Source organism: Cnephaeus nilssonii (assembly GCF_951640355.1).
Source record: "Cnephaeus nilssonii genome assembly, chromosome: 6".
NCBI classification, from domain to species: Eukaryota; Metazoa; Chordata; class Mammalia; order Chiroptera; family Vespertilionidae; genus Cnephaeus; species Cnephaeus nilssonii.
In genome coordinates this window covers 61,470,950-61,481,554 of record NC_137077.1, presented here as the reverse complement: position 1 = coordinate 61,481,554, position 10,605 = coordinate 61,470,950, and the positions used below count along the sequence as shown (strand labels likewise).

Below are 10,605 nucleotides of genomic sequence, written 5' to 3'. Positions count from 1 at the left end.
GTGATGGTTTCAGAGGTAGCTTTGGGGGTGTGATTAGGTCATGAGGGTGGAGCTCTCATGAATGAGATTCCTACTCTTAAGAGAGACCCTGTAGAGATCTCTCACCCATTCTCCCATGTGAGGTTACAGTGAAAAGACATAGTCTGAACCAGGAAGAGGGCCTTTACTAGACATCAAATCTGCCGGCACCTTGATCTTGGACTTTCCAGCCTCCAGAACTGTGAGAGATAAATTTCAGTTATTTATAAATTACCTAGTATAAATTCACTAGTATTTTGTTATGGCAGTGCAAATAGACTAAGACAGACTTCAACATATGAATTTGGGGCAGATACAACTCAGCTCATAACTTTCACTAAGTATAATTTTTTCCCCAGTTATCAAGTTGAAATAAATTAGTAGTATGGCCCAGCCCATGTGGCTCAGTGGATAGAGCATCATTGTATGCATCAAGAGGTCACTGGTTTGATTCCTGGTCAGGGCACTTGCCTGGGTTGTGGGTTTGATCCCCAGTAGGGGGCGTGCAGGAGGCAGACGATTGATGTTTCTCTCTCTAAAAAAATTAATAAAACATATTTTTAAATAAATAAATTAGTAGTATGAATTTAGCTTCCTGTTTTAGTTGTAAATTTGACTTCATCATTTTCAATTAATTGTTAAATATGCAACTGCCTGATTCTTAAGTTTAACACAGCCTAGTGGTTAAGAGCATCTATATTAGAATCATTGCTATGCAACCAACTGATTATGTGGCCTTTGGCAAGGTATTGTCCTTCCTTATTTAGGTCTTTTGCATCATTTTTATAATGGGTATAATAATAACACCTACCTTATTGGGCGGTTATAAAGATTAAATGAGATAGATAAGGCATATAAACTAAGAGATTATTAGGGGACTCCAGGGCACATACAAGAAGCAACCAATGAATGCATAAATAAATGGAACACAAAATGTTTCTCTAAAAGTTAATCAAATCAATACAAAAATTTAAAGATATATATTTTTATTTATTTCAGAGGGGGGGAAGGGGAGAGGGAGAGGGAGATAGAAACATCATGATGAGAATCAATGATAGGCTGCCTCCTGCATGCCCCCTACTGGGGATGGAGCCCACAACACCAGAGAAACATCAATTGGCTGCCTGACAGGGAATTGAACTGCGACCTGGTTCGTAGGTCAATGTTGAACCACTGAGCCACACCAGCCAGGCTAAACCATTTTTAAAAAAATGTAAAACAATGCCACTGTTATCAGTAAATTACTTTTTTGTTTTGGGAAATACATTTTTTAAGATAAAACGTAGACATGTAAATAATTTATCTTTTAAAAATGGTAAGAAATTTTCCAAAAATTGTTTTAATTTTTGGTATGACAGATACTGTAATTTTTTAGAGTGTACAAAAATCACTACACCCAGAAGTTTGAAAACCATTGGTGTAGAGCAGTGGTCGTCAAACTCATTAGTCAACAGAGCCAAATATCAACAGTACAACGATTGAAATTTCTTTTGAGAGCCAAATTTTCTAAACTTCTTCTAACGCCACTTCTTCAAAATAGACTCGCCCAGGCCGTGGTATTTTGTGGAAGAGCCACACTCAAGGGGCCAAAGAGCCGCATGTGGCTCACGAGCCACAGTTTGCCGACCATTGGTGTAGAGTATTATAGTTTATAAATGAACCATAGTTATTCATACATTCTTCTGTCATTGAATTTTATATGGTTCCTCCTTTTTTACCATCACAGTCAGCCCTGCTCTGTACGTCCCTGTATGTTTAGCAGCATGCACAGATAAGAGAGTTTGTCCAGGTAAAGAATATACCTGGACGCAGAATTACTGGATAAAAGGGCACGTGCAACTTCAATTTTTTTTATATCAAGTAAAGGTGAAAATACAGACTCCAGAAATACTAAAAAAGTGGAATTAGTGGGACTCAGAGTGACAGGCAACTAACTCCATGTGTAAGGTACAAAACGCAGTCAGAGAGGTAGGAGCAGTATCTGAGAACCGTTCTGATGGAGTGTAATTTGAGGAAAGAGGTGCAGCAGACCCTATCTAACTGGCCTGCATTACTTTTCTCACACCTGGCTTCAATCCACTTGATGCACTGTGGGCATTAGTGGTGTCAGCAGCCAGCTGTGGGCCTTTAGGGAGCAGCTGGGAACTTAGGTTCTTTTTACTTGTTCCTTTCATCTTTGTGTAGGCTTTGTCTTTAAGTTCCCATCATCTAGGGCCTGGACAACATGGAGTCACCATCTGAGTCCCAGAAGTCTTCCTATTTTACTAAGTGATGATGCAGATCAGGGGTTCCACCACAGAGGCCTGACTGGGGGGGGGGGGGGGTAGTTGGGAGGGGAGAAGGGTGGTGCAGGATGGGACTGGCTGGTGTCCATAGTGCAGTATGCCTTTCAGATGGAGAAACAGCCCACTTCCTGTCAGGTATGCAGTGCTACCCACTGTGCCTCCAGTCCCATAGAATCCTCCACCTCTGAGGGAGAGAGAAGCAATGTCCAATTTGACCCCTTAAGCCTTGTCCTTCCATCAGGGGTTGAAGTTTCCTGAAGTCTGTAGTTTGGTTTCCATCATCTTGGTATACCCAGCATAGTGCTCATCACAGAGTACACACTCAAATGTATGAGTGAAGGAATGAATTAGGGATTTTTAAATATACCAAGGCCACTTAACTATTCTGTTAGAACTGCTTTTATACAAACCGGTGAGGAACTTAGGTTAAAATTCAGTTTTTTTAAGCATTAGTAATGCTGAATTATGGCATATATTTAACACCAAGACATTTCCATAAGTTTGCTTTTTTCTCTTTTCTTGTGCCAAATGTCTATTTAAAAGCTTTGGCCTGGAATATTAAGCAATATGCAATCAATCTGGACGTCAAAGTGAGCTTCCTCTAATTTAAAATGCAGTACAAACACTTATTTTTGGAAGAAGTGGCTAAGTTCTCATACAGGGTGGGAAACGTCCGGCCGGCGAAGTCATTTGGTCTGTCCCTGCCAAGGCATTAGGGGTGAACTAATGAAATGTTTGATCAAATACAGCAGGCTAATTTTTAAAAAATCTTTTTTTGTTGAAAGTATTACCTAAGTCCCCCTTTTCCCCCCATCGACCCCTTCTAGCCCGTCCCCGCCCCCTACCCTAGGCCTTTACCACATTATAGCCTGTGTCCGAGGGAGGAGGATTCGGGGTAAGGGAATCCATTAGTACTGTGTGAACGTGAGAGCTAAAGGTCGATCTGAGCTCCGTACCTGGCGGCAGAGTCCGCTGGTCAACTTCACTCGTTGGGCTAAAATGTCAGACGGCCGCCGCCGTGCGTGCTCGGGAAGCCGGCCTGCCAGGCGCTCCAACCTCGACCCGGACGCTTCCGCATTCCTCAACTTCCGCTTCGGAACTGTTGGGGAGGAGCCGGGCTCCGAGGCCTGCAGGCCACCAAGCGCCGGAAGCGCGTCAGCGTTCAACTTCAGAAGACCCCGCCTCTGGAGGCGTTCCTGGACATTCGGCTCCCAGGGTGCAACGCGCCAGGGGGCGGGGCGGTGTGGAGCGGCGGCCCGGAAGGCGGAAGTGCTGAGCTTCCGGTCGTCTTGAGCGTGTGGGCTGTAAGTGGTGAACCTGTGGAGGTAAGTGGGTGTCCAGTGGGGCGTGGGGCTCCATTCTGCCTCTCGTAGAGAAACGCGCCTGCAGTCTCGTCCGTCTCTGGGCAAGCTGAGATGCAAGCCGCTCTTGAGGGCAGGGGCCTCTCGTCTCGGCGGCCCTCGGGCATCTCGGTGTTCTGGGCGAGCTGGAGTCCTTCGTCGTTCAGTCTCCCTCGGGTTAACCTCGGCCCTCAAGACTGTTTAACGAAATCCTTCTATCCCCGCTGCATACAGGTTTTGGGTTGTTATTCACAAGGTAAAAGCCTGAGTTTGTGATTGCTGGCATCCAAAGACATGTTACCCCACGAGTCATTAATTCAACAAGTCTATGTGCAAAGAGTTATGTATTGGGGGATCCAACGGTGAAAAAGACCTACTTAGTCCCTGCCTAAGGGAGTTCACAGTCCATCGGGGGTGACAGAAAATAAACTCAATTTCAGACTGTAACCCATCTTAAAAAGGAAGGAAAAGGATGATACAGAAGATACAAGGAGGGGAGCGAACAGGGTCAGAGAAGTCCTTTCTCAGGTAATGAAGTGAAGGAGCAAGTCTTGAGAAGATCAGTTTTCAGGTACAGGAAAGCACATGTAAAGGTACTGATGTGGACATAGTTTGGACTTTTTCCCACCCAAACCATGTCATAATGATTTATAAAACTGCATTATGGATGTATAATTAACACAATAAACTTCATATGTTTAAAGTGTGTAATATAACCTTTGATAAGTATATGCAAATATAAATCCAGCACAATTAAGATGATGTTATAAATCACTCTCAAAACTATCCTTAAAAACTCTTTATAATCATTTCCTTCACACCTCTCATCACATCCCCACTGTCCCTGCATTGTCACCAATTGGGCTTTTTTCAGATGCAATTGGGGGTGAAATGGAACATGAGGAGAGAGAGTTGAAGGAAGCAGGAGTCAGGTCACAAATAACCTTGTAGATCTTGAAGATAGGAGGTAGAAAGTCATTAAGGAAAGGCAATCATGTGCTCTAAGTTGTGTGTGTTTTTAATTTTATTTTTAGTTCATTTTAGAGAGGAAGGGGTGGAGGAGAGTAACATCAATGTGAGAGAAACTTCGATTGGTTGCCTCCTGCACACACCCCAACAAGGGATCAAATCCAAAACCTGGATATGTGCCCTGACTGGGACTCGAACCCACCACCTTTTGGTATACGGGATGGTGCTCCAGCTATTTGAGCCACACTGGCCAGGGCTGCTCTAAGTTTTTTAAAGCTCACTAACCACCTTGTGGACGATTTAGGGCTGGGAATAAGGGATGGAGAGAAAGCAACAGTGGAATTGGACTTTAAGATAGCTAGATTGACTTTAAGGGGTGGATAGTGACGACTTGGGTGGGTGTCCTGTAGGATTGAGTGAAATCAGAATTCAGTTAAAAGAGATATTTATAAAAGCTTTTTGTGATTTGTAAGTTGTTGCCTAAATGTAAGGTGATGATGCTCTTTGCATTTTGGGGGAAATTAAATTTTTGCATCTTGTATGGAAACTCTGGGAACTTTCAGAATTGGCTTGCCTTATAGCTAGTGACCAAGGGGAGTTTGATTTGGTGTTCTTAATTATTTAATGGCTGTAAATGGCCATGTTGATCCTCACATAAGTTGCACATTAAGCCATCATAAATCATGAACAGAGTAAAGAGTTTTACCTTCCATTTGTTTATGTTTTATAGAGATACCTTTTGATTTGGTTTTCCCAGCATTTTCCCCTTTTTGATGGTACATATTTACTTTTTTAATATGTATCTTTTGTTCACTTTCCAGATAAAATATGGCTAAAAGTTTACGGAGTAAGTGGAAAAGGAAGATGCGTGCTGAAAAGAGAAAAAAGAATGCCCCAAAGGAGCTTAGCAGACTTAAAAGTATTCTTAAAGTAGATACTGATGTTTTAATGAAAGATGTTCATGAGATAGCAACTGTGGTGGTCCCCAAACATTCTGAAGAGAAAACCCAGTGTGTGGTGAAAGATGACAAAGGTGAGTTAACAAAAAAAATTCTGTCAGTTTTCTTTTTTTCTTTTTTCCTTTTTTCCTGTCTTCCATTCACTCCCATACATGCATCGCTACACACCTGCCATGCCCACATTATTCTTTGAAGGTTTATAGTGCTGCTAGAGATTCTATGCTAAACTATTTTATAGCCAGTTCATATGAATAGGCACATTTGGGGATATGCAGAGTGGGCCTTTGGCCTTTGATGTTTATACAATAACCCAGATGTCTCAGAAATAGACAGTGCTATAGGCGTAGGCAAACCTAGACATCCTCATTGGAAGGTACACAATTCAGTCAGGGACGAGGCAGGACAAAAGGAGATCTTTCTTCATTTTACCCTTTGCAAGAACTAGTTCCCATTCTAAGAGTCCTCTGCACTTATATTATCCTGAAAATTCATAAAGTTTCCCTGTATTTGATTTTGACAGTTTTTAGAGACCTCTGTCTTAATCATAGTCTAAAATTGGAGGCTGTATATTATAGTTTTGATACAGGGAAAGACTCATTGGTTTTCACATGGTTAATATACTACTTTGACAACAAATTAAATTAAGCACTCACAATACCTAGGGTCAAAATAGAAGTGTATTTATGTGGTGTACAGTGGTCAAGGAAAAGAACAGCATTCTTTAACTTTCTAATCCTAGAAATTTCCTTTCCCATTCTTCACAATGTCTCCCTATTTAGTAATCTACCTGTTTTCAGTATGGTTCCTCATCTCTGCTTTCAAGTTCATGTTTCCCCTTCCACTCCTTCGTCTACCCACTTAATTTCTTAAGCCACAAACCTCATAGTTACCCTGGATCCCTCTTTCCTTTTTCTCCCACATCTAAACAATTAGCACATCTTGAGTATCTTCAAAACACAACAGGAACCTATTCATTCTTCTCATTTATGCTTTCACTTTAAATGATCACTATCTCTCGACTGAATTATGATAGTAGTCTTTTTACTTCTCTCTTCAGCTCTTGTTCCCTTCTGATTCATTTCAGCCTATCAATCAGTGTGATCTTTTTAGAATATAAAAAAAGTTTTCATGCTTAAAACACCACATTGTCTTTTCATGTGCTTACCAGAGTCCACCATGTCTTACTAAATCTGATTCTGGTAGAGAGAGGTACAGAACCTCACTTTAAAAAACTGCTTACCACAGGCTGAAGTTTGCTCTGTTATTCTCCTCTCAAAAGAACATTGTAAACTCCATGAGTGCAGGGAGGTTATTTGGACCTCTATGTCCCTAGATGTAGAATAGCACCTAAAATAATCATTCATCAACTAGTTATTCCAGGCACTATGGAAACAATGAATATTAGAGAAAAGGTCTCTATTCTAGTAGACTTGCCATTGTTTTAGAGACGGAAGAAAGTAAACCAGATAAGTGAATGTCAGGTGGTAGAAATCATGGAAGACCTTGTATACCTTGGTCAGTTCCCAGGGAGGGCCATTCTGGGCATGTCCTTCACAATAAGTAAGGTTGATGGTGGGTGTACCTCAGCATGGTTGCACTGAGCTTCCTGCTAAGTCTTCTGTTAGTAGAGCTGGATTTCTGCGTGTTACCTGGATAGAAAAGTGTGGTAGCGCTGAGATATATCCAGTCATTCTCTATTTTCTCTCCATTTCTGTCATCGAAAGCCTGCTGCTTACTGCTACTCCTCTTCCTACTTCACAGCATTAGAAGTGGCCATTCATTCCGAATCAGCTCATTTACTTCTGAGGCCTGTCCATTAGAAGTGTGGGTCAGCTGTCTTATTTAGCTCAAGAAGGCACTTAATTTAAGAAATGTTCTTGTAACTCACTCAGAACCATATACTTACTCCTAACGCAGTAACTCAAATTCATACATCCTAAATGGTTCCTGTTTAACCATTACTATTCTAAAGAAGGACAGTCATGACAACATTCTTTAGAAAGTTTTTTAGTGACTAAAAAAGTGATGTCTCTTTCCTCCCAAATACTTGTCTTTCACAGTAGTAGGAACACTTGGCAGCATGTATGTGACTCCGTTGAAAGTGTTGTTAGGGATTTTAGCGTTAGTCAAATGAGGGATTTGTGTTTTCTTTTGTAGTTTCAGACCACTTTCACTATTGATATTCTCACTGCATTAAAATGCTTTTATGCAGGGTTGATTTTTCATTCGTGAGTATTAATAGCTTTCCCATTTTTTTATTCAGATGACATGAAAATGGAGACTGACATTAAGAGAAATAAAAAGAGTCTTCTAGACCAGCATGGACAGTACCCCATATGGATGAACCAGAGGCAAAGAAAAAGGCTGAAGGCAAAGCGAGAAAAAGGAAAGGGGAAAAGCAAAGCAAAAGCAGTGAAGGCAGCTAAGGGTTTGGCCTGGTAGACTTTTGAAAACTTGAAAAGTGCCCCATGGGACAGACCTTCGATTAGAATGTACACACCTATTTCAGCTTGTATCAGATGAAAACCTTGTTTCCATTTTTTAACTGGGCCTTTTTCTTCAAACCCAACATAACATCTCAAATTTGTTTTAGGAATTTGAATAAAATATTTCCTTCGATGAATGAAAGCTATACTTATATTTTAATTGGATGCTATCTGATATACAGGGATTGGATTATCAGACATCAAGATTCTATCAAATATTAATGTGATTGTGGTTTTTGGTATTAGTAAAGATAAGTGATATTATACTAACTCAGATTAAAGAAGACAAATTATATAGTGTTATTTTAAAATGTAATGTCAGTGAATCTTACAAGAAGTATTTGTTTGGAGTTTTGAATTTGTATAATTCATAATGAAAGGTATATTGTTTAGATCGTGAATATCTTTTCTTTCATGTATCCTTAAGATAGTCTGGTAGTGGAGAAGTCCAGATTCTTTTTTTAAATTTTTAGATAGACTATTAACATGTACTAGTTAGTATGACCCATCTTTTTTTTTTTTTAAATATATTTTATTGATTTATTACAGTGAGGAAGAGAGAAGGATAGAAAGTTAGAAACATCGATGAGAGGGAAACATCGACCAGCTGCCTCTTTGCACACCCCCTACTGGGGATGTGCCCGCAACCAAGGTACATGCCCTTGACCGGAATCAAACCTGGGACCTTTCAGTCTGCAGGCAGATGCTCTATCCACTGAGCCAAACCGGTTTCGGCAGTATGACCCATCTTTTAAGGAGATTAGAATATCCTGGAAACTAGCTTAATGTTTATCAGTTTTTATATTATGTAGCCTAATATAATGCAACATTTCCAAGAGTATATTTCTTAGAATCTATTTTTCCAGATGTGTGGTGAAAAAATACATTTTGTAGTCACATCAGTTTGGGAAGTGCTACATGCTTGAATATATATGGAAAGTATTTGCTCAGCATTATTTTGTAGATATCTAGCGAAAAAGAAACTTGTTTAGCTTTGACTTGTTGAAACTAGTATTCAGAAGAATAGAATATACTGTTGGAAATGTTTGTATAATGAAATAATTTTTGTTGGCTCTGTCTTGCTACAGTTTACTAATTTCACTCTTATTTAAGTTTACTTTTATTTTTTATTTTTAGTTGTGTTAATCCTCACCCCAGGATATTTTTTCTATTGATTTTTAGAGAGAGTGGAAGGGAGGGAGGTGGGAGAGAGAAAGAAACATTGATGTGAGAGACACATCCATTGGTTGCCTCCCACACGGGGATTGAACCTGCAACCAAGGTATATGCCCATGACTGGAATCAAACCCATAACCCTTTGGTGCACAGGCCCATGCTCTAACCACTGACCAACATTGGCCAGGGCTAAGTTTACTTTTAGTTAAGCCATTTAAACTTAGCATTTCCCCAGCCCTGGCCAGTCAGGGTGCATGTGGGAGGCAACCAGTCAATGTGTTTCTCACATCGATGTTTCTTTCTCTCTCTCTGTCTCTTCCCCCCTCTACCTCCTTTCCACGCTCTTTGAAAAGCAATAGAAAAAATATCCTTGGGTGAAGTTTAACAAAAAATAAAATAAAATAAACTTAGCGTTCCCTCTGAAATTTCACTGTAAATATATTAACCATCACCATATATTCACTGGAACAACAAATATTTGAGTGCCTACTGTGTGCCAGCGTCTTTTCCAGGTGCTAGGGGCACAGGGAACAATACAAGGTGTCTGCCTTTATGGATGTCTACTCAGAAGAGGCTGTTAACTTCAGAAGAAAACTAAATTAAAAGTGAAATCTATTAGAATAAAGTCACTTAGTCATCAGGAGACAAATTTTATGCCAGGCAAACTGCTAGGTTGGGATACAATCCTATATAATAAAGAGGTAATAATGCAAATTCACCATCAATACCCTCGCACAAATGGCCACCATAAGATGGCTGGCAGGGGAGGGCAATTGTGGGCGACCAGGCCAGCAGGGGAGGGCAGTTGGGGGGGACCAGGCTGGCAGGGGAGGGAGGGCAGTTGGGGGCAACTGGGCCTGCAGGGGATGGCAGGGGCAACCAGGCCAGCAGGGGAGGGCAGTTAGGGGCAATCAGGCCGGCAGGAGAGCAGTTAGGTGTTGATCAGGCTGGCAGGAGAGTGGTTAGGGGCAATCAGGCAGGCAGGCAGGTGAGCGGTTGGGAGCCAGCAGTCCCGGATTGTGAGGGGGATGTCTGAGGTGTCCCAGATTGGAGAGGGTACAGTCTGGGCTGAGGGACACTCCCTCCCCCCCACCCCCCCAGTGCACAAATTTCGTGCACCAGACCTCTAGTATAACGATAAATAGGACATGACCCAAATCTTTTAGGAGTTTTGAATCTATAAAACTGAATGCCAGTAAAATCTTAAAAATTATTTTACATAATAGACTTTTCTCAATTTACTCAGTGTTAGTTCACCAAAAAGTTAGTGGATAATTTTTAAATACTTAAAATAAGTTTTCTCAAAGAATCTAATAGAAGATTTAAGCCCTAGCCGGTTTGGCTCAGTGGATAGAACATCGGCCTGCAGACT

The 10,605-nt window shown here is 41.0% G+C and overlaps 1 protein-coding gene across 1 annotated transcript; it reads left to right on the top strand.

Moving 5' to 3' along the window:
• Positions 1 to 3,530: 3,530 nt before the first annotated feature.
• On the top strand, positions 3,531 to 10,020 carry LLPH (LLP homolog, long-term synaptic facilitation factor). The gene is made up of 3 exons (XM_079773496.1): positions 3,531 to 3,628; positions 5,434 to 5,645; positions 7,835 to 10,020. The coding sequence occupies exons 2-3, from the start codon at positions 5,441 to 5,443 to the stop codon at positions 8,011 to 8,013; spliced, it is 384 nt and encodes a 127-aa protein (XP_079629622.1). The 5' UTR covers positions 3,531 to 3,628; positions 5,434 to 5,440; the 3' UTR covers positions 8,014 to 10,020.
• Positions 10,021 to 10,605: the final 585 nt, after the last annotated feature.

Bases quoted from the DNA above. Each gene is read 5' to 3' on its own strand.
- LLPH (XM_079773496.1), top strand. From the start codon at position 5,441: ATGGCTAAAAGTTTACGGAGTAAGTGGAAAAGGAAGATGCGTGCTGAA. The intron at 5,646-7,834 runs GTGAGTTAACAA...TTTTTTATTCAG, and splicing joins TGTGGTGAAAGATGACAAAG to ATGACATGAAAATGGAGACT.